Source organism: Suillus paluster (genome assembly GCF_016628075.1).
Source record: "Suillus paluster strain FC165 chromosome Unknown EDB91scaffold_29, whole genome shotgun sequence".
Taxonomy (NCBI): domain Eukaryota; kingdom Fungi; phylum Basidiomycota; class Agaricomycetes; order Boletales; family Suillaceae; genus Suillus; species Suillus paluster.
In genome coordinates this window covers 296656-322861 of record NW_024537589.1, presented here as the reverse complement: position 1 = coordinate 322861, position 26206 = coordinate 296656, and the positions used below count along the sequence as shown (strand labels likewise).

The window sequence follows — 26206 nt, the reverse complement described above, 5'->3', positions numbered from 1 at the left end:
TGATCAATTTGCGTCGGACGCTGCTGATAATACTACAGCTTGCATTCTCCGTTCGACTGTTAGCTTACCATATTGCTGCATTAACCGGCGCAGCAGACGGCAAAAGATAGTAGTCAGAAGACACGGAGACTATATACACCTACTATTCAGTTACTTTTTCGGGCGTCAAAAGGTTCATGACGGTGTTACTCCACTGTGAATTGGGACCACTGCCATCTTGCTGCCATATAGACAATCGATCGCTGCGAACGTTTTGGAAATAAAAAAGATCAGTGGCGAGTCTGCGACCCAAAACAAACCCAGAATGCATCATCGATGCATCAGGTTACTCCATCTTGACTCCATCCATACGTTGTTCAACTTTTCATATCGATTGTGCAACTGTCCAATAAACTTCCCAATCACAATGAGCCTGGCCTGAATTCCTAAAACGTCATCAAACCTTGTGCAGCTCGACTCGTGACAGGGTTCAGTCATTCCACTTTCATAAGCTTAGAAGTACTGGCGAAGTCCTCTTGACGCGGCTGCTCCTTCTCCTCTGCGCATCTTCTCGTCCGAGGATTTTTCAGCCTCTTGGTCAATCTCTAACTTCAGGCTACTTGCCCCAGTAACTTTACCCCACACTAAGGCCGTAAGTCGAGGCTTTTATGAATATTGCGCCCATTTCCGCAGCCGTCGGTCATCCATGAACACTCTCCGAATTGCTCGTAGTCCATTCTATAGCGCCGCCTCATGTCTCTCATATTCATAGCCTTCCCCCAAAGCTCTCGGGACCCCGCGTCTCACTAATGCTGAGCGTGTATTGGTTCCCGTGGCGTTCCGAATCGCCGCAAGGATGTTCTGCCATTCGTCACCTGCCCACTCTGGTGGAGTAAGTTCGTGATGGGGAACTCTTGCGTCCCCTCCGAGGGGTTTGCCTGTGAACTACAAGAACTGGCACACTCGTAGGCATCATCTGAACAAATGTGTTTCTTTCATTTCCTCGACACTTGCGCGTCAGGTGGTTTCAACTACGTGTCTCGCCCATATTCACGGGTGGCCTATTAGACTTATTCTCATCGGTGTTTAGATTTCTGCCGCGCTCAGGCTTAGTGGCTGTTCTGTGCCCGGTCAAGGTGAAAGTCTATACACACATTCGCGGGAGAATCACCCTCAACGCGGGAACATTAATCTCGATGCTATTTTTTGCTCGTTAACCATGCTCGTTCTATGTTTTCCCCCTGATCGTTATGATCCGTCCTGCTGCTCATACGCTTCATTCTATCGTCCGCGGAGTGGAATATCACCGGCCTCCCAACACTGCAAATCGATGCTCATTATACCATGCGATTTTCTCGTTGCATGCCAGGTACCTCGATCAGCGTAAGTTATCTACAATTCTGTGGTCTTCGCTCCTGAACCCTCTTGAATATCACTATCTAGACGCTATTGTTGTATGACCGCATAGACTGCGATAACACCAAGTATATCTCACGAGACTCGTTGTGAAATGAATTAAAAGTACAGTTGCTATGTAATCTAACGAGCGGAGTCCACCAGTGGAGGTAAATGATGCCTTAATACTTGATTATCTCAACACCTTTTTCAGTCCCTCCTTCTGTGCGGGCGTAAGACGGTCTGGGAATACGATATCCCATCGCACTATGAGGTCTCCTTTCTTTTTCATGCTGCCCTGCTTTCTAATCGGCGTCCCTTCGTTGGGAATTCTGGTCTCTTGATTGGGTTTCACAATGCCAGCAGGCAACGAGATCTGCAATTTTCGGCCGTCCAATGTCTCGACAGTTCTTCTTCCGTCTGCTCCTGTGAGTGCATCAATCAAGGGTATCTTTAGGCGGCAAATCAGATCATCTCCTTCCCGCGTGAAAACCTCGTGTGGCTTTTCCTCCACAACGAAGACCAGATCTTGTGCCTCGCCGTTCGGCTGTTCATTGCCGGCTCGAGGGAAGCGTATCTTCGTGCCGCTCTTCCAGCCAGGGAGAACTTGGATTTCAAGAACCTTTTCCTCCGTGGTGCCGTCCAATAGTCGTCTACTGACCTTCAGGTGTTTGGTAGCACCTGAATATAGATCTTCAAGCGAGAGTTTTAGTGGGCGAGTGGTCTCTGATGGGGCTGGGGCTGGGGCTGATGTCGATGATGTCGATTGACGTCTGGGAGCTTGTCGCCCTGGCATGCCCCCCGGTATTCCAAAGAAAGATCCACCACCTATTTCGTCATCGTCAAAAATGTTTGGACCTCTGTTCATGCCACTCATGCCACTCCTACCTCCCATGCCGTTCATGCCACCCATGCCACCGCCTCCAGAGCCGCCCATGCCCCCGAAACCTCCGCCTCCAGAGCCGCCCATGCTCCCGAAACCGCCGTCCATGCCGCCAAATTGGTTGAATATTTGCCTACAAGTGTTTAGTTACTGAGGACTGGACAAGCACATGTTACTTACTCGAATATTTTTTGCGGGTCGCTTGGTGCGAACCCATGCGTCCTTGCGTGCGCACCAGGGCCAGACGTGAATGAGAATGAGCTTCCCCCTGGAAAGCCTGAAGAGCCAGAGAAACCACTAGAGAAGCCAGGGAAACCAGCGCCAGGCGCAGCCCCTCCGCCTTTTAGACCTTCTTCCCCAACCTGGTCGTATATAGTTCGCTTGTTCTTGTCACTGAGGACTTCAAATGCTTCTGAAATCTATTGACCAGTCAGCCAGGAGGATGTGTTATGACGTTGCACTTACCTCCTTAAACTTCGTTGAGGCTTCTTCAGACCCTGCATTGCGGTCTGGATGCCACTTCAGAGCCTGTGGACGACATGTCAGCCTGAAGATTCATTGTGAACGAGACACAATTGCATACCATTTTCTTGTACGCCTTCTTGATTTCATCTTCACTGGCGTCTCGAGAAACGCCTAAAAGCTTATAGTAGTCGGCGCCCATGATATGTACAATTTCGTCAATGTAGACGTCCTGGAAGTGAGCGCTATATAGTTCTGTGACCTGCTGTGTAAAGGCTTTTGACCAGAATTCAGGAAAGTTCAAGCAAGGCCCCACGCGCTCTTTCGATTTCCCCAGAACATCCCAGAACCGTTGAGAGCCACTGACGTCAAGAGTATGCAGCACACGTGGGAAGATCCGAGTCTAACCCCTCAATAAGTAAGTGCATTTTTCAAGATCATACATATATATCGCAGTCGCGCCAAACTGTCGTTCAGGACAAGTGTCAGTAAGTAAGTACAAGTACTGAGGCTGTAAACGAGACGAGTGATAAAACCAACATTCGGACATAGTCAAACGTGTAGGTAATGATTCAAGCACAGCCCATCATCACAGTACTTCAATGCACCGCTCCCTTACAATACTAAAGCCATTAAGAACTCTGTTAATTGAAGCCCATTGCTCCATATTTGACTGCTTCTGGGGTAACGACCTCAGAGTCTGGGCCATGTCCCGACAATCAAGAGTGACCTGCTCCAGGTGGGGAAAGAGGCCGCTAAGGATGAGAAACTTTATAAGTGGGTATTCAATGAATTTCCGAGGACGAGGTGCTTGAGATATTTATTGCAGCTTCCACCGCTGGGGGATTTGAGATTTTATGCCGTCCAGCTTGGTGGTGTCGATGACAAGAGCAAGCGAAGTCAGAGCGGGACAGAGCCGAAGAAATCCGATTAACCCATGGAATGTAGGTACTGCGGCGTTACCAATGGCAGCGTAGCAGCTGATTTTGAGCACCTCGAGCTTGGGCCAGTCTCTCACCAACTGCCAGAGTTCTTCGCCAGATATGGAAATGTCACAACCCCTCTCGACGGACAATTGTGGCACGTATGCGATGACACGAGAGCGCCCGATCTTTCCAGAAAATGCAACGAGAGTGAAGACTTCAAGTTTGTCTCTGTTGCATCTCTCTTGGAGGATAGCGCGGAACTCGGATAGTAACGTAGATCCTCTTGCAGAGGAATTGTCAGCATGAGAGTTGATGCCGACCTTGATCTCTTTGCTCTCGACGACCCGAAGGAGGCACAGATCCAGTTGACGGAGTCTGTTGAGGGAACATCTAAGTCAAATGCAATCACACAAGTAACTCCTGCTAGAGCCGAAATTCCTGCAGTCAAATAGAATCCGGAATGCCAATGCGTCCTGTACGAGGACATTAAAAATACAGCCTCATGCACAAGCAACTTATGATGTACGAGGAAATTTCTGCAAGAACGCCACCCATCACCGTGCCAAACGAGCCTCCGACAGGAGCGCCCACTGCAAAGGTTGTGAATGCTATTGAACGTGCTCTATATGAAGGGAATGAATGTGCCAGGATACCAAGCTGAAAAATTTGGATGAGAACTTCCTGTTCGTATACAAACTACTCACTGCAGAGGGTATTACAGCGGCGGTACCAACACATTGGAAAGCGCGCAAGACTGCGAGGGTAAGACCGTATGTGAATGGACGGAACTGGTGGAGAAATCAGAAGGTGCGCGCACTCTGTGCAAAGCCACAACCAATAGAAAGGGCGACTAGACAGAGAGTGCCGATCATGAACACCTTTTTCCGGCCATAGAGGTCCGCCAATCTACCAAAGAACAAGAGAAGGCAACCCTAAGTAGGAGGTTAGCTGGGACAAAAGGAGACGGTCACAGAAGAGAAGCGAGGACATACCGAACTAAGTGAATAGGCAGACTCAACTCACTGCAGCTGTTCTTCGTCCATATCTAGATCCCTTTCGATGGTTGGGAGTGACTCATGAGATAGAGATAGAAGTGGGATTAGAAACCTGTAATCAACAACGAAGAGCAAGACGTCACAAAAAATGGCGAGGAATATGATCATGGTGAGGACGTACGTTGACCGTCATTGCAGTGGTGCAGGCCACGACAATGAAAATGGAACGCAACAGACTGCGCTGGACGACGTGGTGCTTGACCTTCTCGAGGTTAAGACCGTGGCTTGGTGAGTGAACGAGTAAGCTCGCTGACCAGGCTCGGCTCGGGAATGGACATTACTTCTCGTGCTTCCTGAAGAAATATCGGCGACAAAGCCTCTGTAATCGCAATTTTATAGCATTGCGAGTCTCGGAGTGGCGTAAGCACTGCTGAGGGTGGTAACTGGATGTGTATTTAACCGGAAGGTCAACACGTCTGAGCCCACTAGTGTTCCTACTCTAATGGAAGTAGCCGAACCTCGATGAAGCCTCGGACAGCCACACATAACCTTGCAAATGTTGGAAGGCCTGCCTGCGATTCCTTTCCAGGAAATTATTAGCCCTGGCTTGGATGGCCTTCCGAGCCCGAGAGTTGTTGAGCCTTGTAAGGAAAATACTAGAGGAACAGACGGTTGCAGTGAGAAGTAGCAACGCAACGTAAGGGACGAACACAATGCCCGACTCGGATATGCTGCATATCGATTGATGCAAAACAGACGTTCGAACACCAGGAAAAGATCTCTGGGGAGGCAGGCACAATACGAAAGAAAGACTGTCTTCCTCCGATTAGTCTAGCTTGGAGAGACTATGGAGGTGTCATATGCGTACGTACAGTGCAAACATGGCTCTTGATTGGACCTAGTAATGGCGGCACTTGCACTGGCTTCATTCATGTCAACGACAACATTCTGAATCTGAGAGGCGACGGCATTCAGCGTCCGTGTTAGCACATCGTTGCGAGGACGATTGTTCAACGGACCCACCCATTGTGGAGCCTTGGGAAAACCAGAATACGCGTTCCTTGATGTGACAATTGCATGACCTATTCAATACACCGCGTTTGAAACTCCAAGCATGCGTAAATCGGGTCCGGGGAGCGTGTGTGTATGGAGCATGAAGTAAGAGGAAGTAAACCCAATGGGTCTCATGCTAAGCGCCTCGTGCCAACCTGGACAGTACATTTGATCTAGCCTGCATCATACTCGGAGGAGGGTAGATACTGTAAGTGGCCGTCATTCCAACGCTGCAGAATAGGTTGGTGATGGATCAGCACTCAAGATATTGAATGGAGCGTCGTTCTCAGCATAGTGGTGTATTCACCTTTGCAGCTTATGCTCCTGTTAATTGTCGGTATCATTGCGCAAGGAATTGGAATCGTAGTGCCTGTCGTAGTTTTAGGTTGCTCCCAGCTGCAACAACATCCATAAGAGGGCCTTCATTACTACATGGCTGTCTGCCACGTCTGTTTTAAAATTGAACGCGAGGGTAAGACACGACAACCACTCAGGGCCAGTTACTTAGTTGTTTTCTACCAAGGTGTATCCAATGTCTACCCAAGCTCTCATACGATCACCATAACGAATCGTGAGAACTATAAGCCTATGTACCAGCATAAGGTGTGTCAGCTGCAAGTGATCCCTACAGCAGCAGCACTCACCCATATCCAAGAAGCGCAATTACTGTAGCTATGCCATTTGTCGCCGCCACGCCCAGCGTTTCAATCGATGGAATTACGGCTGCAGTCACTGGTGCAAGAATTATCGCGCGGAAGGCGCTGCGCAAGGGATTGGTGTGAAGCCCGCTATGTAGAACCTTTAGGTGCTACTCACGTAACTGCGGCAATTACCTCTGCGCTGCGTGATTGTAGCACATCGACGTTGTACGAGCCGATCGGAGTGAGGACGAAGTCTACCTGCACAAAATGTAACTTGTGACGGAGAAAAAATACACACCAGTTTACGACTCACTCCAACGCCATTCATAAACAAACAAAGCAAATTCAATGTCAAGCCCAACGGTCCAGCGATGTACGTGGTAACCAATCCCGAAAGACAAACGGATAAGGGGACGAAGAGTCCACCGACCAAGACTGCACGTAAGCGATCTTCAGGGATCCAGATGCCTTGGCGCTTTGCCTTGCATTTTTCAATCATGGCGTCGGACAACCGCCCAGCGATTGCTGAGGCAACTTAGGTAGGAATTAATCGAATGCAAAAAAGACACTTCGAGAGAAAAATATGTACACACTAAAGTTTCCGAGTCCACTGGGGAGGAAGCATGCACCGATCAGTGCCTCGTTAGAGATGTGGTATCGTGCACCCTGGCATTAGATGTTGTGGGCCGGATGATTTGAATAGGATGGCAGACTCACAATCGTGTAGGCAATTGGAACCAATAAAACTGGTGCTCATGTTAGTCTGGGAGATGACGTCGAAATCTTCAACGTACCATAGTCCGTCACCATCGCTGATGTATTTGCTAGTGTCTGAGAACAAGACTTCAGGCAATGTGCAGTCAGAAGAAGAGCCAAGACAAACGACAGCCATGATGTTTGGACTACGGAGTAGCCAGAGACCGCTGAAAGGATTGATCCACACGAATTTGAATCGTGCCGTCGGCTCACGTGCCCCTCCCGAATGCAGATGACTTGTCTCCGGGAAGAACAGATATATTAGAACCATCTCAACAATGCCCCATACTCCAAGCGAGTAGTGTAGGCTGCGCCATGACCAGTAATGTGCTGCTGTGCCTCCTGTAATGGGTGACAGTGCGACGCCCAGAAGACAAGCCTTCATAAAAGTTATAAGTTGTCGAAATATTATCAAATGAAAGTACATGTACCCCAAAGAAAATACCCATGGCTGTACCTCGCTGCTCGATCCTGTAAATGTCGCCAATAACGGCCGCACCTACCGACACTCCGCCAGCGCATCCGAATGCCTGAACAAACCGCCAGAACAGCAAGCTCACAAGAGACGCGGACACTGCAACGCCGAAGCTTCCTATACACAAAATAGGCATACCCCACAAGTATATTGGCCGGCGCCCATCTTCAGGGGGTGAGCTTGTCTGATTCAAGTAAGCAATAGCTATGGAAAACCTACAGAATGAGGAGTATGCTGCCCATACCAAACCCCCGATCGCATTCGCAAATACCGACAAACTTACAGCAAGGCTGAGGACAGCCAAACTCAGGTCACGAGCAAGGGCATGATGCGAAATTCGGAAACATACCTCACAACAGCACCCGTTGAATCAAGATCATGAGCTATCTGAGGGATTGCAGGGACGAAAGTCCCAGTCACGAACACTGGAAAGACAAGATCAACTCAGCAAAATGGTTTATCTTTGACTTATACGCACTAGGAAGTAGCCCTGCAAATGACACTGCGAAGACAATGAAGTTTTTCTGGACTTTGCTGAATCGGTCATACACATCCAAATAGTCAGCGACCTGCAATTCCTCTAACTCGAGCGGGAGGCTCTCTTCCGAGGAAGACATGGTGGCAAAACCGGTAGAAGAACTGGTCCTCCCTTCGGAATTTCCATTACCTGGGCCCTGGGATGAGATGAGAGTTTAATACAAGGTTTTCTGTCAATCGCATTCTAAGAATAGTGCGCAAGTCCAAAGTCATATCACATATGACCTCGCCTGTCATTTCGGGGAGTCTGGAGCCCCCCTTCACATCAGGTGAGGGAAATGTGTGACTCGTCATTTATCCGTACCGTCAGAATCTCGAATTTTGAGACAATGAACGAATTTGGGATGAGAATAATCTCCAAGGCTTTTGGGGAATTACTGCTAGTACTAGTCAAGGAGGGTGCTCAGGCGGACTAAACATTGGACTGCCTGCTGTGAATAGAAGTCCTTCGTTTTTGGGACAAAAAAATCACAGGATTGAAGGTTCTAGCTAGCAAGGATTAATGACGAGTAAATATTATTAGTAATCGACCTGGTCAAGCTTTGCCTTCGAACAGTCTTCTGTAAACCATGGCCTCTAATAAACAGCCCGAAGATGAAGACAACAACGCGCACGTCGGTCTGTTCAGGCGATCATGGACTGCATTTTTTCCGTTCTCTTCATCCGCGCTGGCATCTCTCCCCGAAAACACCCAAAGGCCTATTCGCTACACGAGAGAAGATGATATCCCAGACGTGAACCACGACGTTGACGGTCAAAGGCCCACCATCAGAGATTACAACGCCATCAATTCAGTACCGCCCCAGATACGAGTTCCGAAGAAAGTGGCGACGTCTTTGAAGATTGAGGGAAAGGTATGGTTTGCCAATGAAAGGAGTCAGCGTTTATCTTTTTCCTCTTTCCTGTCGTTTGCTAACGCCAATATAAGCATGGATATCTTGGCTGAACCTTGCTGTCTTATTGGGAACATTGGCGCTTGCCCTCTTCAATGCGTCCAAAGACCCGGTGGCTCGGAACTTCGCATATACTTATGCCTTGATCAGCATTGGTGTATTGGTAAACACCCACAAGTCTGCCGTTTACAATAAAACGACGCTCACGCGAGATCCAGGTCTACGGTTTTGTAATCTATCAGAATAGGATTACGATGATTCGCAAACGCGATCCTGGGCACTATGGTTAATTAGATAAATTCATTATTGATCTCAACTCACTGTCATTTCCTAGACCAAATCGTTGGACCTGTCCTTATCAGCGCACTTCTGTTCTTCGCAGTCCTGTTCAATTTCGTGATTCGAGGTAAGAATAGACCAATCGCACGTTTACAGTTCTTAACAACCCCCCTCATTGTAGTGCGCGAGCTGTAAGTCTCCTCTGATACTCCTGAGTTGCCGCTAATTATTTCACAGACAATCAAAAGAGGTCCCTATCCCTGGTCTAGAATTTCTATACCGCAATACCAGTGCGCTCATTATGTCTGGCAGAGAGTCATAGCTTCGATGTAACGATAACATCTCTATTACTTCTGGCTGTTGCCCAGATGAGCATTCAATATTCAATGATCATGTTTCTCTCCTGCCCACTCAGTCCCATACTAAGTTCGCCTTGCTGAATGCATGACACTGGTCCACTGTCGGATCCAGAAACTACAATATAAGACTGCACGCAATCGAAGCTTCCACGTGAATGTGACGATACTAGCCACGAGGTCATGGTTGATTAATATACGGTCGCAAGGCGACCTAGTGTGTTCAGAAGAGAATACAACAGAGAATCCACATCCAGATACAAAATCACAGATTACTTCAACGCCTTCTTCATTTTCTACAGAGCAAGGAAATCAGATTTCGATAGGACGAATCCAAGATTATACTAACCTCTTCCATCTCATCCAGATCATTAGTTTCTATGCGGATGATCTTCTTGTTTAGTGTCTTTTCAATCTCCTCCATCTGTTCCCAGGTTCGGCGATCGTGGACGAAGTTTATTGAAATACCCTTGCGTCCGAAACGACCAGTGCGACCTTGAAAAGAATGGTTAGTAAGGAAGGTAAGGAACGAATTTTCGGAACTTCCTACCAATACGGTGAATGTACGTCTCAACATCGGGTTTTGCGTCTTGGGCCTGTTGATTTCCCCGCTCATTCATCAACGGAAGATCATAATTCACCACCATGTTAACCTGCATGATGTCGATACCACGCGCGATGACATTCGTCGTGATAAGGACTTTTTCGCGTCCTTCACGGAAGTTGTCAATAATGGAGTCACGTTCTGCGGCGTCCTTGGCACCATGCAGTGATGCCACCTTGTGACCTTCAGCTGTCATACGTTGTGAGATTCTATCTGCTGTATGGCGGTGCTATGAAGAGTAGGATGGTTATCAGAGTATTAACAAGCGGCAGATGGATATCTTGCTAACCTGGCAGAAGATGATACTTTGACCGATCGTCAAAAGTTGATACAGGGACACGAGGATATCGTATTTGTGATCTTCATTTTTGCAATCCATATAAAATTGCCGGATGCCCTCCACAGACAGCTCCTCCTTTTGAAGCTCGATCTTGTTCGCATTAGGAGCGAATTTACTAGCGAAATTGCGGACGTGATCGGGGAATGTTGCGGAAAACAAGATAATCTGAACGCCCGATCGGGGAAGGAGGCTTGCATCGAAGAATGTGTGTAAATTGTAGCCCAAACTAGAGGACAAAACACTCACTTTTTCACTCGCAATGTTTGGTCACCAAGTCCATCCTGGTCAAGCATGTTATCCGCTTCGTCGAGCACAAATACCTTCACGTCAGATGTATCGATAACCTTTCTTTTTAGAAGATCCGACATTGTTCCCGGAGTCCCGACAACGATGTGTGCAGTTATTCGCGATGCACCCTTGGGAAGGTTATCCTTTATTGCGTACTCCGTCTGAACTGGAGTAAATTTGCCCATAGCAACGACAACAGACATAATCTGACGCGCAAGTTCTCGTGAAGGAGCTAGACACAGCGCCTGCAGCCAATCTTAACAGATAGCCAAACAAATGTGCATAAAACTGACCTGCGTCTTGTTCTTGGAGAAATCTATACGACTGAGCATGGTAAGCACAAAGGCAGCAGTCTTGCCTGTGCCAGATTGCGATTGTCCGATCATATTCTGAGGACTTGAGGTAGAAATCAGCAACATAGTTCCATGTTATGCGAGCCAGTGCACCTACGGATTCGCGAGCAATAGGGGCAGCGCACGCTCTTGGATCTTCGACGGCTTCGAGAAACCAAGATCATAAAGACCCTTCAATAAATCTTGATGACTATGATCAATCGTTAAAGCTGCATAGAATACCGGGATAGGACGACGCACAGTCCAAGTTCTTCGAATGTCTTTGCACTGAATAAAGGGGAATTCGGGTCGGCCTGCTGGTCTGCAAGCGTAACCTGATAATGTAGTTAGTTATTTAACAACAACTTACTATCGCACTTGCTAAACGTACCGTGACCTCGAACGTCGACGAAATCAAGTCGGTTCTAGCTAAGAGCATAGTATCAGTTTCGCTGCGAGACAACGACACGACCTGCACGCACTAGATTGAGCGGGCTGTTCCACTTCCTTCGTCACATCCTTGTTTTCATCCTGTGCAAGCGGCACAGAACCTGCAAAATGTTATGTTTATACTACCTGGCAGCGATACGTCACAAACCTTCCACTTTCGGGGTATAGAAACCGTCTGCGTCCTTCTCCATGGGTGATGGTTAGAGTGAAAGATGCGACTGAGATGACAAGGTCCGACATCCGATTATGGAAGATCATTGTCAATTGCTAATCTTATGTAAAGGTTAGCGGGCCCGGGGTAGACAAGTCACGACGCATCTTATCTCTGGTCACTACTTCTTGGTGGGTTTATTTGTTGACCTGTGAAATAGTGCACGCTATTTAGACCAGGTCTACCTCAATCCAATGCTGGGTTGTAACCAGACATGAACGCAAAACCGTTATGGCCTCCTAGGAGTCACGCACTCAAACTCCTCCAGAAAATACAAAAGCATGAGTCTCCTGTGGAGCTCGATGAGTCTCCTGTGGAGCTCGTGTACATGTCCCATGAGCGCTGGCCCTGCCCTCCACTACCTATTCACCCGCAACGTAAACTTGACACCATTCGTGTATCTGTCTTAGACTCTTCCTTCAATCCACCGACATATGCCCACCTTGCTCTGGCAAACTCTCGACCTCCACGGTACACCATGAGATCCGGTCTCACAGGCTTAGCTCTGGAATCAACGGTTGAGCTCGATTATGATGCAAGGCTGCTTCTGCTATCCGTGCGGAACGCTGATAAAGCACTGAAACCTGGCGATGCAACATATGAACAGCGTCTGGAGATGATGTACCTCTTATCAAAGGACATATCAGCATCCGTCTCGCAACTCCCAGAGGATACATCCGAGTCTGCGCATGCCAACATCGCAATAGCCATCATTGATGAGCCAACATTTGTCGGAAAAGCTACAGTTCTTCGGCAGTTCCTGCGTGCGCGGATTTCGGGCTTGTATCGTCCGTCAAGTGCTCTGGACAGAATGATGACACCTCCCACCTCTGGAGATATATCAACACCCGGTCCACGCCTCACATTCCTGATTGGCTTTGATACTCTTGTCCGCCTCCTGTCTCCGAGATATTATGCATCTGAAGCTGCGATGATGGATGCTCTTCGTTTCTTTTTCTCGCCTGTGGGAGATGATTGCTATGTGGTATGTGCACGACGGAATATGGAAGAAGTGGAGCAAACGGTGCAGGCGGAAGTAGAAGCGAGGACTTTATCCGCGGCAAAAGAGTTTGTGGAGAGCGAGCGAGTTGCGTTGATTGGCATAGGGGATGATGAGCAAACCAGTTCAAGCCAAGTGAGAACAAAGGTCGTCCTTCAGGACGAGACGTGGAGGAGACTCGTTACTTCATCTGTTGCTAACTATATCATTCAGAACAGTTTGTACACTTCAGCATCTACTTAAATAATGCTGCTGGATGGCACTCTACCCACGCATTTGCACACACCCTTGAAAGCGAAGAATTCTATTACGTTACCAGTCTACTCTATGTTACAACAAACGGATATCGGTTTCATTCTGAACGAGTAAAGTATTGAATTATCGAGAACATGCCAGTCATGAGAGTCCAAGACGAATGATTTTCTATGATGAAGCTTGAGCGAAAGCGATTGCAATGGTCTGATGGGATCTCATGTCAGGTTATGATTTGACGATGTGTCACAAACATACCTCAGAATGACTCAAGGACACCAACACGTTAGTGATTCCCTTGCTATGTGCAGCAGCCTTTGCATCGCCGTGGAGAGTTACGGTCGGAACGCCAGATTCGTTGGGCAGGATCTCGATGTCCTTCATTGCAGCGGCAGCACCCTTTGATGACACACCCAGCGACTTGAACACTGCTTCCTTTCCTACCCATCGAGCCGCGAAAGATGATGGAGGTGACGGTTGAGCACGGCAGTAGGCAATCTCAGCCTCAGTGAAGTTACGTGCGACGAAAGTAGGGTTAGAAGACGGCACGGAGGAGATCAACTCTTGATCGACACCAACTCCAGCTACGGATCCCTGTGATGCAAGGGCATCTGCAACAACCTTGACGTTGGCAGTATCAAACGGAATGTTCTTGTCAAGGCTGGCAGTATACGAGTAGCTGCGAGTCTTCGGATCGAAGGTAGCACGAGCCATTGGGTTCATGAGGACTGCTTGCTCCAATTCAGGAGTGTATGGCGGGCCTTCCTTGACCTTGACCAGCGAGTTGGAGGTCATCATCTCTGTCATGACCTTGTACGCCTCTTGCGCACGAGACTGGTTGCGTATCTTGTATGACTCATATTCGGAGGGTTCAAGAGCACCGAGGAGATACCGGGGATGAACAACAACTGCGGTGCCACCAACTTGACCGAAACCGAAGGATGACTAGTGGCCACGGGATTAGTCCATGTCGACTATCGGTCAGATGAACTCACCATAACACCAGCACGGATACCGTCGGTATGAATAGGCCTCGACGGGAACATAAGGAAATGATGAGCCTCAAATCGAGCATCGATGTTGCTGAAGGATTGCCATGAGCAGGCGAAGCCAATGTGAAGATGGAGTACTTACTCGCTGTTGCGGTTACCTGGGATAATGCCAGTGATGACAGTCTGCAACAAACCAGCCATCTGCCACGCCGCTGAACCACCCTTCGAGTGTCCAAGCAAGCTCTTTTGAGCAATGACAGGAACAGCATTGCCGTGGGTGCGTGACATGGACTCGAAGATGTTGTGCCAGATTTGCGTCTCATTCTTCTCGTTCGCACCGGTACTTGTTCCGTGGATCGAGAGAACACCGACGTCATCTGCCGTCAAACCCCACACCGCGAGTGCACGCCGCATAGGAGCCACACGAGGATCAGTACCCTCCAGCATGCCGTACGTAGCCAAAGCCTCCTTCTCTTGACGGCGAGCTTCCTTCTCAGTGTCTGCAACACGGGATGAGAAGTAGTCATTGTCGATATCTCCGCCATCAGCCTTGAGGATGTCCATCTCCTCGCGCAACTGAGTGAGCTCATGGTCGAGCCACTCGGAGATCTGCTTGCGTCTGAAGGCAATCTGGCGAGAGCGGTAGTCAAGACTGAGACTAGGAAGGGGGAACTTCGAGGGGAGTTCTCTTGCGACAGAAAGAGCACCGCGACCAGGAGCGGGAATAGATCGTCCAGCCTTGTCACTGCAGAACGGTGAGTAAGTGTATATCTCTCAGGTTCGACATAGACTTACGTGGAAGTCGACGTGAACGCCAGGATACCACGGATAGGAGCACCAATCTCCAGAGCCGTCTTTGCAGTCATAATGATATGTATGCCAGTCCCCTGCGACTCCATGAACTAATACGCAAAGTTGGTGAGTTAAAGATATCGAGGATATAGATCAGAGAACTTACGCCTGAGCGAGTCGTCGTAGCGGGACGGGACATCTCAGTGGGCTCACGCCCCATGGCGAACTCAGTCTCGGCGTTGCTCGTGGCCTTCATGTTAGCGAACTCGTAAGAGCCTTCCTCGCTGATGTCATCGAAGCCACCAGCAATCATGACTTTCGCCTTCCCAGACAATAGTGTGTCAGAGGCAATCTCGAGAGATTGGAGTGCAGTCGCACTGAGATTTGAAACATGAGGAACCAAAATCGCGAGTCATTATGAACACTCACCAAGCGCCAACAGGAATCTTCACTGGGCCGCTAGATGACATGAGAAGAAGGTTAATCCATCCAGCAGTAGTGTTGATGAAACTGTGAGAATAGATTGTCAATGATTCGTATTCATCGGACGAAGCTAGGTGAACTGACGTCTCCTGCAAGATATCGTTCTGAACTTCTTTCTCCTCGCGACGGTCTTTGAACATTTGTGCAAGACTTTCCGTGCCACCCATACCGCTGCCTACGCAAGTGCCAACTTCAGAGGGGTGGAAGTACTTGTATAGTTCGTAGGGATCCGTGATTCCAGACATATTCAAAGCCTCGGCCGTGCAAACAAGGGCCCAGAGAGTGGCGCGGTCGGTTTGAGCAATGATATCCGGTGGAATACCGTAGCGACCAGCATCCCAACCGGTGGGGATCTGACCAGCTACCAGGCGACTGAATTTGAACGCCTTGGGGACTAAGACGCGTGCACCCTTCTTGAATTTGACGAACCACTGATCACCTTCTCCGGTCCAGATGTCGCATTTATCGCCATGCTCGTACTTGAACTTCTCGGCCTCAGATTGTGCGACCTCAATCGGTTCTAAGTCGTGAATAAGCTCAATCTCTTGGTTGAAAACCTTCTTCTTGGGATCATAGCCACGGAACAACTCAGGCTCTGCGAGAAGATCAAAAACTGTCTGATGAATGTTGGGACTCGACTCACCGATCAACCGCACACCAGCGTGACTCAGAATTTCCTTCTCGTAGCGACTTCTGACATCTTTGTCGTCGACAGGCTCGCCAGTTTTCAAATCAACCCAGCCTACGTACAGCGAACCATCCTTGAGACGTCCGTCGAAGTGCTTGATGTAACCCATGAGCCAGGCCATCTCGATACAGCCCTCAATCGTGAACTCTCCTCGTGCCTCCATTTCCCAACGAGTGCGCGAACTACCCCAAGGACCGACCTCGGCGAATCCTGTGATGACGACAACCTTCTCTAAATCGATAATGCCACGAAGTTTCTTCAGATCTTCCAAGGCCGAAGTAGTCTCCAGGGCAGGGAATTCGAATTTGAAGTTTGCTCGCGGAACCACATTGACGGTTTGCAGGACCCGTTCGCCCTCCGCCCCATTGATGACCTTGAAGTCAAGGGCATTATCGCGCGCAATAGCACGACGAAGCTCGCTCTTCTTATTCAAATCCATGCGGATGCGGCTAGTGATATCAGCGAGGTCAGGGAGGCGATCCATCCCACCATTAAGGTCAGCCCAGATAGGCTCAACCTGGGTGATACTGAAGAGCAATGGGTGCATCAGACCGAGTATATTGAAAGCCATCTCCTTCGCCGAGAAGGTGCGGACACCGTGACTCTCGACTTCATCTGCGACAATGTTGGTAGCATCCATGAGACCTGTGCCGCGGGTCCATCTACATGGGGCATAAGCCAACGAACAGCACGAGAAAACCGGCGATACTCACCCAATGACAGCACCAGCCAAGCACAAATACTCGCCCCAGCTCTCAGAGTTCCAGCGGTTGAACAAGGTCTCTAGCGATATCTTGGATTCTGAATAGAGACCATCGTTGCCGAAGAGACCGTGATTAGGAGAGAGGGGAAGAATGACCTGTGTCGGTCTGGTGACGAAATGACGAGAGGCCTTCTTATTCTTGACTGCACCGAGGATGCGCAGCAAATTCACCAACATAATGCGGTGGGCAAGCTCAGACTTGTCATCCAGGCCGTCAATCTCGCGTCCATTCTCGGGCACTGCAGCGAAGGGAAGTATGTAGTCGAGATCGAGCCCGAGCGTAGCATAGATGTAGTCGACGAGCGCTTCAACGTCCTGCTTTGAACCTTGGTTGAAGGGAACAACAGTCAGGGCCGATCCTCGAGCACCAAAGCTCTGGTAAATAGATTGGTAGTACTCGACGGTCGCCCGGTTGTAGCGAGAGGTGGTGATGACGACATGTGCACCGCCGGACAGAAGACCCTTCAGGATCTCCACACCAATGGAGCCCTTGCCGACTCCAGTGAGAAGAGCATTCTTGTCCTTAAAGGTAGTGCCCGAGGTTGCAATCTCGTGAAGAATGTCGAGGTACACGCCAGTCAAGTTGCTGGAGTACTCCCAGTTGCTGCCCACCTTGCGTTTGAGGTGGAGAAGAGGGACCTTGTCTGCGGACACGGTGGTGACGGCTGAGATTTGGGGACGGAGGAATTGAGAAGATGAGCGACGACTACGAGTGCGAGTGCGTGATTGCTCGGGGCCCTTTCTGAGGGAACGAACGACTCCCTCGTACAATGCCTTGATGCGGTTTTTCTGGTCCTGACTGATGCCGGGCTGGGATCTGACGACAGTCCACAGTTTCAAAACATCGTCTTGCACCTTCTGGATGTTGACAGTGGAGATAGTATCGCCACTGGCCATCTCCTCGACGTAGGCTTCCAACTTGCGAACGTTCTCCCGGACGACTTCGGAGTAGACGATGTCACCTTTCTCCGTGACTTCAGTATGAGGAGCAGTGGGGAACGTCACTGATTTCAACATGATTAAGGGTGATGGACGAAAGTTAGTCTGATTACTCACCATCCTTGTACACGGGAGGGTGGCCAATGACTTCCTTCGTATTGTCGATGAGCTGTTGGCCAAACTGCTTTGCAAGAGCGTAGGTGTCACCCTTGCTAGCGTCGCAACGGTCGATGTTATACTGCATGTAAGTGAGAAGTTCGGGGTCGGCGCGGTTGAGTAAAGCAATGCAACGGGCGGTAAGCTCGCGGTCGACAGTGGTGAGGCGACCATGGATAATGTCATAGTACATCAAGAGAGCATCTTGTCGCACCCAGTTCCATGAGGAATCGAAGTGGCGAGCTTTGAGCGGGTCGAAAGCAGGTTGAATACCGTCAATGTATGCGTCGCCGTGCTCCTTTGTGATGGCGTCCAAGCGAGCCTGCAATTGAGCGGAATTGGCTTTCTCCTTGTCGAACGCAATCTCCCCGGAACGAGAGTCCTTGTTAAGATAGCGCATGTACAACTCAACGTGCTGAGCCGCAAACTGCTCCTGCTCAGTACGGAACTTCAAGAACTCCTCGCTGTTCATAGTCGCACCACCACCAGAACCACCGCTGGCACCTCCAGCACCTCCGCTAGAGAGAGAGATACCAGAACGCTGAGCATAGATGGCGACGACAGTGTCAAGCCATGCCTTGCCCTCAGCCTCTGAAGAGAGACGTTTGGCAGGCTCCATGGTGGTCCCAAGGAGAAGGACGCCGTCGGCGCGTAACGATCCTAGTCCCCAAGTCTTCGCTAGATGCGTCTTGATGGCAGACGAGTTGAAACCACCAGGCATCTTGCCACCGATCATGCGGGACACCAAGCCTGAAGTGTACTTGCCGAGAGCACCAGAGTGACCGATGCCGAGAGCAGAACCGAGCTCTTCCAACGGCAGTTCTTCACCTTTCTCGGGTGCAGATGAGAACTCAAGTTGCAAGTCACCGAGAATCTCGTTCTGAAGAGTCGACTTGCCACCAACGAGGTCCTTGATGGTTTTGCTAGCAGGAACCTCCTCAATCTTCTTTTTGAGCTTCTGCGCGATGATGGACATGAGGATGTCATTGGCCTTGATGGGGGCATCTTCAATGGAAGTGGCGGGGCCAGCCGAAGGCGCGGAGGCGACAGGCGTAGGCGCAGCGACAGGAGCTGCGGGGGCGGGTGTTGACTCCGCAGGAGCTTCAGTCGCTGGAGGCGCAACAGCTTCATCTTCGAACTGGTAGTAGATCTCGCGGACATTCTTTGCGTGGCAGAGGATGATTCTCTTGCGGCTGACGGCGTCATCTTGTGCTTCGTACTTGGCCTTGAGAGTGCGCGTGGCCATGCCAGTAAGCGTAGGCGAAGGACCAAGCTCGATGAAGCGTTCGAAGTGATACTGAGTGAACAACAAGTCCTGGGTTTCAATCCATCGGACAGGAGATGCGAACTGATATGAGAGGAGTTCAACGAGGATAGTGTATGCAAGTTTCTGACGCTGCTCAGGGGAGGTCCAGCTGTCCTGATCCCACTTCTTAAGAATCTTGTCGAGACGGGGCGAAGACGTCTGATCATAGATCAACTGCGCGTACTCGCGCGTGATGTCGAAGGGCTTCGCGACCAAGTTCGGGATGTATTTTCCGATCAGCATGTCAGGGTTAAGAAGCGAAGGGTTGATCTTCTTCGAAAGGTCTGGGTAAAACGATGAGCGGAATCAGCGCAACGTATATACACGACTTACATGCACGGAATGGCATGACACCAGCCCAAAGGTAACGAGAGTGGAAGGGTACATCAATACCAGGCAGAGGAATGGTTGCAAATCCACGCTCAAGCTTGATGTAGCCCTCTGCTCGTTGCTGTTCCTTGGCGCGCTCGAAGCATTCCATCACGATGTCCCCAAGCATCTCCTTGACCTTCTCGACGGTGAACTGCTCAGTCAGCTGTGAAGACCTATGTTAGGCTGCGAACGTTCTGACAAATAAAGCGCAAACCTTCTGAATATCAATCTTCTGGACTTTCAAGTAGTTCAAGACGTTAGTCATCGTCTGAAGAGCAAGGAGCTCTCCAGCGCAAACGTATTGTTGACCCTACGTGAAATACATGTTAGTCACAAAGCGGCGTAAAGTAAGAAAGCACTGACCTCAACGTTGTAGTTCACGATTTCAAGCAACGTGGTCGTACGCGTAGCAATGGTGTCAACGACCTCACGAAGTGCAGCGTCGGTGAAGGTTTTCGAAATACGGCTGGGGTTGACAGCACACATAGCATAGTTAGAGCGGTTGTGAGCATCACGCTCGACGGCGCGCTGCATGGTGATGCCACGGTAGAAAACGACATCGACAAGAGCGGATATATGGAGGACATCGGCCATGGAGGCGAGAGCGGAATATTCACCAAGCGAGTGTCCGGCGAACGCGCAGTCCTTCTGGACGAAGCCCTTGGCGCGCATATCTTCGAATGCAGCTTTCTCGGTGACGACGAGTGCAATCTGAGCGAATTGAGTAGCAAAAAGGAGACCATTGGGATGGCTGAAGGTGTATTTCGGGGTGCGAACGTCGATGTCGGCGAAGAGAGGAAGAGTCTTGACGTTTCCGTCCTTGTCCATGGTGTCGTAGGTCATGTCCATGTACCGTTGACGGATTGCCTGACCCTTGATGCCACCGAAGTGGATGGTCTTCTCCTTCGGGTTGTCCTTCACGATCTCAACGATGGAGAAACCGTACACGGCGAGCAAGTGCGTATCAGCTCCTTCCCAGACTGCACGAGCAGCAGACGAGCTGTTGTAAAGATCCATTCCCATACCAGGCTCCTGCGAGCCCTGGCCGGTGAAGACGTAGACAGTGGTAGCCTGAGCAACCTCTGCAGTGCCCTCGAGGACCTTCTCATCGCGTTGGTTCAACGTTTCGACCTTGACGACCATGTTGCCGTCGCGCATGCCAACGTGGCGAATGTTGACCTTAAGCTCATCGCCAGGCAAGATCATGCCGACGAAAGAGACATCATATCTGAGAGAGAAGTCAGTTTGCTGATCATGTCAATGAAGACTTCACTTACGCAACGACACGGTCGGGATTGCCTTCCGCGACAATGTTTTCAACGTAACGGCGCGTAGCAGCGCTAGACCACATGCCATGGGTGATGGTTCCAGGGAGCGATGCATAGTCTGAGAAGTAAGGGTTGACATGAATGGGATTGAAATCGCCAGAGACCTTCGAGTATGGTTCATTTGCAAGCGGAGAATTGAATGTGGTGGAGACTTTGCTGGTCATGGTGTACTCATTGCCGAGGGGGGTGAGACGGCCTTCCTGGGTGCCGTGGCGCTCGAGATGTGCAACGACGGGGTTGCCGTGGCATCCTTCCTGCTCGAACTCGACTGAGGCAACCTTCTTCAAGCGCTTGAGCTGATCGCGCATGAAGACGTCACCAGAGACTGTGACATCGCGGTAGGTGGCCTTGTCCTTGAATGTGACCTGCGATTGCACGCGGAAAACAAGGGTCATTCCAGCCTTGAGAGGCGTTGCCTCGTCTTCCCAGCTCAACCACTCCTTAGACTGCATAACACCCGACGTCGGCATCATTGGTAATCTCCACGACGTAATCAGGCTCGTGGACAGTCTCAAATGTGTCCTCGAAGTCGGTAAAGCGGCCGCGGTAGATGAAGGAAGAGACGACCTCGATAACAGGCTTGCCGTCGCGGAAAACGTTGCCCTTGACTTTGACGACCTTGCCAGCATCCGTGTTCTTGACTGATGAAATGTGTGCGTCAGCGATGCAGACGTCACCAGCGACTAAGGGCTGCGCGCCAGGAACGAGGCGGAAGCCATTCGAAAGGTGGACCAACTTCAGCAGATCCCCATCGATGGTCACTGGGAAGATTGCCTTCATGATCGCCTAAATCATGATCCAAGTCAGTCGAAGTTCCAAAAGCATACGACCTAAACCACATACCTGCCACCCAGTCACAATTGCAAAGTCCATCGGAGCCTTGACAGTCTCCGTGCGCGCTGCTTTGAACGCTTCATTCTGGTTACCAACAACACCACAGAACATCCCCACATCCTCGGCGGAAATCGTGACCTCAGGGCCAATGAACGTCTCATGAATATCAATATCGGGCAGTTCCTCCTCGTCTCCGAACCACAGCTTCCAGTAGAACTCCTTGATGCGACGATTGCGGCCGACTGCGACCTCGTGAATCGGCATGGAGCCCATGGATGGTACATATTTGAATTGCAGCGAGAGAGGCACGGATACGTCGCGCCTGTCCTCGTAGAAGGTGACGTCGATACTCTCGGAAGACGCGGTGTAGTGGATCTCAACGGCCTTGAAGTCAGGCTTATGAATGCCATGCGAGCGACCAGCACCGTAGAAGGTCAGAGAGGTTGGCGAACCATTCTCCATGCCGATGACCACCTTCTGCCCGCGTCTCGGCGCAAGCGCACGTTGGAGCGGATTGTCAATGTAGGCAGTGCCTTGTACGATTGTCTCGGACGTCAACAACGCCTTGATCCAGCTCAGCTCTGAGCCGGATAGCGCCTGCAACCACTCCTTCGTATCAGGGATAATATCACCAACGGTATAGGTCACGCTCTTCGAAGTCTCTTTGTACGCAACACCATCGGGAGTCTCAGCTTCTTCTGGGACAGGAGCAAGGTAGTCAACAGTTGGGACATTCGAAACGTCTCCGTCGTAGGATCGCTCGAGGAGCTTCTCAACGAGGCGGGAAGTGATGTTGCCCAGAAGATCCTTGATTGGCTCGTCTTTGACGGTAGAGTACTTGACGGCAACGGGGCCTTGAAGAATGCACACGCGCTGCGGGTCCTGATCAAACACCGCCTCGATATCCTCGGCAGCCCAAAGCGAATCCTACAATCATCCAATAGATCAGTGAACGATCTCAATGACAGCGGACTGATGCAAACCTTCTTGAACCAAACCTCGAAGCTACTGTCCAAAATCGGAATGAAAGGCGCCGGCTTCTGGCCCATGCGCTGAGAAATCGTGAGGAAATATGCGCGGTCCTCAGCAGCGAGCAACTGAGTCTTCGCAGCGGGATACTTGTCGAAAAACGACTCCACAAACATGCTGGGATCGTCAAGTTCGGTGAAGCTCTGCAGCACGCTCGGCTTCAACCCTTCATTGACGCCTGCAAACCTCTCTTCCACGCGCCTCAACCAATCACCCGTCAAGTTCCTCAAGCTCAAATCAATCCATCGACTCTGGTGCGCGACGTACATCAAGCGAACCATGCGGAGGGCAACCTCCTCGTAGGTCATGTCGCCGAGGTCGAAAGCAACGCTACCATCTTTCTTCCAGCCAAACCATGGCTTTGCGAAGTCCGCGTTCAACTTGGCAATGATCTCCGCCTTGCGCTCAGCGAGCCAAGGGGCACGCTTCTCCTTCGGGAGCTTGAACACGCTGTCGTCGAACTCCTTCCACAGCTTCACAGCGCGGGTTGCGACCTTATGGATCGGCTCACCCAACTCTGAGCGCACCGTCAAAATCCCGCCGGTAGGCTTCACGTATGTGTTCTCCCATTGCTTGTTATCGACACCAGCCGCTGCAACGATGAGGTCCTTGACGCTCGAGCTCGTGTGCGCTTCCTTGGCCACCATCACGCGCGACGCGAATAGGAAACCGTCGAAAGGCATGAGCTGCTGACCGTAGAGGTCCTTCGACCAATCACCAGTGAGGTATGGCCACACATCATCTGCACCTCCGAACCCAGAACCGCCGACAAGAATCAAGTTCTCCTGCGCACGCATGGAGCTGTAGGTTTTCAGAACTGGCATATGGAAGTCCTCGTAAGAGTGGTGGCCACCGGCACGCCCACCCGTCCATTGAAGAATGATAGGGAAATCGGGGTTGGCCTTTGCAATGTTCACGACCTGCCTGATACCATCCACGGAGCCCGGCTTGAACGATACGTGCCGAATACCAGCCTTCCTCAAGCCATCGATGATCTCGGCTGCTTTCTCAGTGCTGGGAATGCCAGCAGCAACACAGAAACCTTCGACAGGCAAGCCTTCGCGGCGCATTTCCTGCCACAAGGGGAACTGGAATCCGAATTGGCGGGGGTTAATGTAGAGGGAATTGAGCGTGATGCCGACGCCTGTAGGAATTTGTGCTTGAATTTCGGCAATCTTTGCACGTAGCGATGCTGGGTTGTAGTGACCTCCACCTGCGAGCTCGATGTGATACCCGGCAGAGAGAACTGCAGAAACGAAGCCCGCTTTCACGGTTGTGGGCGTCATGCCAGCGACCATGATCGGGGGCTTCCCGAGCAGGCGCGAGAAAGGCGTGTCGAGGTGGACGGTACCATCGCTGTGCATGTAATATCAGAATATGGAAACTCGTCGACCATGGTTAACCTACCTCGTCTTCACAAGTTTCGGCGCATACTTCTTGCTCCACCACTCCTCGTACTTGACGTCTTCAATATCGAATACCTCGGCCTCACCGCGACCCTTGTCGCCTAGCGTGATAACGCGAACGCCGCGGCCATCAAGATTACGAGCTGTGAGAGGCCCGATGCCATTTAGGCCACCGGGACCAAAGTCGATGACGTGCGTTGCAGTCTCAGGGAAACCCGTTGCGAGGGTCCAGTGAATTGGGGACGTAAAGATCTGGTCGCATAATGAACGCGTGATAGATGTCGCCGAAGTACGCATGTCAGAGCCTACAACCACCAAATCAGCCATAAACGCGCTCTGAAGTGACTATATATGCGTACCATCTTCGGTGTTGAAGACTGGGATACCCAATTCTTCCGTGGACCAAAGCTCCTCGCCTTCAAGATCTTCATCGCACAACTTCTCCGCAGCACCTTTCAAATGTGCGCTGTGGTACGGGGCATTCACGACCAAGAATCGCACACCAAACGCGAGTTTGCGCTGCGAAAACGGAACTTTGCTCTGGTCAAGGCCAGGCGATGCACGTACCTTCCTCAAGTTTGTTACAAGCCCGCACAGGGAGCGAGGAGGACCAGTAACGACGAAATTTCTGGGACCATTGAACAGCGAGACGGCGATCTGTGCATTGGCGGGTAGATGATTGTTGGTGGCGGTCAGATGGGGCTGCAGCGCCTCGAGGGGTAGGTTTGTGATGGAAAGCATGGGTGTTGGCTCACCCTCGCCTCCATCGACGCAGTCTTGAACGATGCTTGGTTCTAGGGCAAGCACAGGGAATGCTTCCTGCCCGCGCATACCACAGAAGAAGAGCCAGCGGAGGGCTTTCTTGGCGTTGACGTCAAATGATTCAAATGATGTAGATGCTGAAATAGCAATCGCAGAGACAACGCCCTGCGAATGGCCAGTTGCACCAGCGATATGGTCGCGGAGGTCACCGGGAGTGAATCCGGAGACGCGACAGATGACAAGATACTGCACGAGCTGGGTGAGACCGATCAAAGGAAGGGATACTGGGATGGAGGCAAGATACTCGACAGGGGGACGAGGGGACGTGCCTGCGAGCCATGCGGCAACATTCATGCCATAGTTGTAGAAGCTACAAGCCTCGCGAGATGCGACGAGGGGGAGGAGAATCTCGTTGGTGATAGACGTGATTATGGGGGAAACATAGGGTTTGTACGTGTCGTACAGCGCTTGGAGCTCATCAAAGTAGACCTCGTTGGTCCCTTGACCGCCAAAGAGCGCATATATTGATGCTTCGGTGTCCTCAGCAGCTGTGAAGAGGGCGGAAGTAGGGGGTCCTGGAATATCGGTAACATTATGGTTCTCTAGGGTAGCACGTGCTGCAAAGAAAGCAGCCAAGACTCTTGTGCGGACCTCGGTATCGAATGGGTTTACGAAAGAAAAGAGGTCGGTATCGGTAAGATATGAGGAGACGAAATGCTTGAACACGCTAGTAAGAAGAGAAGTGCGTGCCTTGATGCTGTTGGGTGCATCTGAAGTCCTCTGTGCAATGAAAGCGAGGAAACGTGCGAAGAGGTCTACGTTGGCTTGCAATGGGTTTTCAATTTCAGCGACATTTTCTACGTCGACGCGTTCTTGAGACAGAATGAAGTCATCCCTAAGGACTTCAGCAGCGATCCACTCGTCTATTTGGGTGGAGACAGGGATGGAGACCTGGAAAAAACAGTTGAAATAAAGTCTAGATTCAACAGAAAAAGAGATGACGCGTACTCTAACGTTTGCAATGGAGATCACTAGTGGACGAGTAGCAAATTGGTTTTCATGAACGGCGTCGCCGTTCTGAACAGACATTTTGGAGGGGAGGTGAACGTCGGGAACGACGTGCGGGAGGGATGTAAAGAAGGAGGAATGGGATTAGGCTTTACTTATATATGCCCTGGTACCCCCCAGCGTGTTTGACTCCCAATTTTTTTGTTTCAGGCTTGTCGACTCCCCCAAAAACTGCAGGCAG

The 26206-nt window shown here is 50.5% G+C and overlaps 8 protein-coding genes across 8 annotated transcripts; 2 read left to right on the top strand and 6 right to left on the bottom strand.

The window, feature by feature from the left end:
* Positions 1-1567: 1567 nt before the first annotated feature.
* Positions 1568-2921, bottom strand: EDB91DRAFT_1082510 (uncharacterized protein; the record flags this gene model as incomplete). The annotated part of the gene is made up of 4 exons (XM_041315497.1): positions 1568-2390; positions 2438-2676; positions 2723-2785; positions 2841-2921. 4 exons carry the CDS (start codon positions 2919-2921, stop codon positions 1568-1570), a joined length of 1206 nt encoding a protein of 401 aa, XP_041176749.1.
* Positions 2922-4131: 1210 nt separating this feature from the next.
* EDB91DRAFT_1054082 (major facilitator superfamily domain-containing protein) lies at positions 4132-4577 on the bottom strand (the record flags this gene model as incomplete). Its single annotated transcript, XM_041313801.1, has 3 exons — positions 4132-4302; positions 4350-4399; positions 4463-4577. Coding segments are annotated over 3 exons (336 nt in total), but the record flags the coding sequence as incomplete, so codon positions are not given.
* Positions 4578-5106: 529 nt separating this feature from the next.
* EDB91DRAFT_396495 (uncharacterized protein) lies at positions 5107-5820 on the bottom strand. The gene is made up of 4 exons (XM_041327110.1): positions 5664-5820; positions 5513-5594; positions 5351-5452; positions 5107-5296 (listed from the first exon to the last, which is right to left on the bottom strand). Exons 2-4 carry the CDS (start codon positions 5521-5523, stop codon positions 5140-5142), a joined length of 270 nt encoding a protein of 89 aa, XP_041176747.1. The 5' UTR covers positions 5524-5594; positions 5664-5820; the 3' UTR covers positions 5107-5139.
* A 377-nt stretch (positions 5821-6197) lies between these two features.
* On the bottom strand, positions 6198-8182 carry EDB91DRAFT_1054142 (major facilitator superfamily domain-containing protein; the record flags this gene model as incomplete). Its single annotated transcript, XM_041313805.1, has 12 exons — positions 6198-6279; positions 6338-6454; positions 6510-6592; positions 6648-6868; positions 6928-7000; positions 7052-7080; positions 7129-7165; positions 7218-7469; positions 7522-7730; positions 7785-7855; positions 7915-7990; positions 8044-8182. The coding sequence occupies 12 exons, from the start codon at positions 8180-8182 to the stop codon at positions 6198-6200; spliced, it is 1389 nt and encodes a 462-aa protein (XP_041176746.1).
* Positions 8183-8620: 438 nt separating this feature from the next.
* EDB91DRAFT_396081 (uncharacterized protein) lies at positions 8621-9623 on the top strand. Its single transcript, XM_041327109.1, has 6 exons — positions 8621-8978; positions 9031-9158; positions 9214-9280; positions 9330-9401; positions 9456-9465; positions 9512-9623. The coding sequence occupies exons 1-6, from the start codon at positions 8672-8674 to the stop codon at positions 9594-9596; spliced, it is 669 nt and encodes a 222-aa protein (XP_041176745.1). The 5' UTR covers positions 8621-8671; the 3' UTR covers positions 9597-9623.
* On the bottom strand, positions 9455-11835 carry EDB91DRAFT_1285144 (P-loop containing nucleoside triphosphate hydrolase protein; the record flags this gene model as incomplete). The annotated part of the gene is made up of 11 exons (XM_041324785.1): positions 9455-9926; positions 9980-10125; positions 10181-10463; positions 10524-10764; positions 10821-11107; positions 11156-11258; positions 11313-11405; positions 11456-11529; positions 11586-11623; positions 11677-11745; positions 11793-11835. The coding sequence occupies 11 exons, from the start codon at positions 11833-11835 to the stop codon at positions 9903-9905; spliced, it is 1401 nt and encodes a 466-aa protein (XP_041176744.1). The 3' UTR covers positions 9455-9902.
* Positions 11836-11916: 81 nt separating this feature from the next.
* Positions 11917-13226, top strand: EDB91DRAFT_396760 (uncharacterized protein). The gene is made up of 2 exons (XM_041327111.1): positions 11917-11986; positions 12068-13226. Exon 2 carries the CDS (start codon positions 12070-12072, stop codon positions 13096-13098), a length of 1029 nt encoding a protein of 342 aa, XP_041176743.1. The 5' UTR covers positions 11917-11986; positions 12068-12069; the 3' UTR covers positions 13099-13226.
* Positions 13143-26153, bottom strand: EDB91DRAFT_1329266 (uncharacterized protein). The gene is made up of 21 exons (XM_041325315.1): positions 25966-26153; positions 24555-25908; positions 24197-24500; positions 22744-24145; positions 21770-22687; positions 21389-21712; positions 20876-21366; positions 19962-20826; positions 19813-19908; positions 19560-19761; positions 17882-19510; positions 16776-17829; positions 16018-16724; positions 15459-15969; positions 15321-15401; positions 15058-15268; positions 14895-15001; positions 14242-14844; positions 14103-14190; positions 13366-14052; positions 13143-13314 (listed from the first exon to the last, which is right to left on the bottom strand). The coding sequence occupies exons 1-21, from the start codon at positions 26044-26046 to the stop codon at positions 13279-13281; spliced, it is 11751 nt and encodes a 3916-aa protein (XP_041176742.1). The 5' UTR covers positions 26047-26153; the 3' UTR covers positions 13143-13278.
* Positions 26154-26206: the final 53 nt, after the last annotated feature.

Excerpts from the sequence above, each read along its gene's own strand:
- EDB91DRAFT_396495 (XM_041327110.1), bottom strand. Across the intron at positions 5,297-5,350 it reads ATATCCGAGTCGGGCATTGT|TATTTTCCTTACAAGGCTCA; the intron begins GTTCGTCCCTTA and ends CTGTTCCTCTAG.
- EDB91DRAFT_396081 (XM_041327109.1), top strand. The coding sequence starts at position 8,672 with ATGGCCTCTAATAAACAGCCCGAAGATGAAGACAACAACGCGCACGTC. Across the intron at positions 8,979-9,030 it reads ATGGTTTGCCAATGAAAGGA|CATGGATATCTTGGCTGAAC; the intron begins GTCAGCGTTTAT and ends CGCCAATATAAG. Across the intron at positions 9,281-9,329 it reads ACGCGATCCTGGGCACTATG|ACCAAATCGTTGGACCTGTC; the intron begins GTTAATTAGATA and ends GTCATTTCCTAG.
- EDB91DRAFT_396760 (XM_041327111.1), top strand. The coding sequence starts at position 12,070 with ATGAACGCAAAACCGTTATGGCCTCCTAGGAGTCACGCACTCAAACTC.
- EDB91DRAFT_1329266 (XM_041325315.1), bottom strand. The coding sequence starts at position 26,046 with ATGTCTGTTCAGAACGGCGACGCCGTTCATGAAAACCAATTTGCTACT. Across the intron at positions 17,830-17,881 it reads CCCTCCCGTGTACAAGGATG|TGACGTTCCCCACTGCTCCT; the intron begins GTGAGTAATCAG and ends TGTTGAAATCAG. Across the intron at positions 13,315-13,365 it reads TGTCCTTGAGTCATTCTGAG|ACCATTGCAATCGCTTTCGC; the intron begins GTATGTTTGTGA and ends AGATCCCATCAG.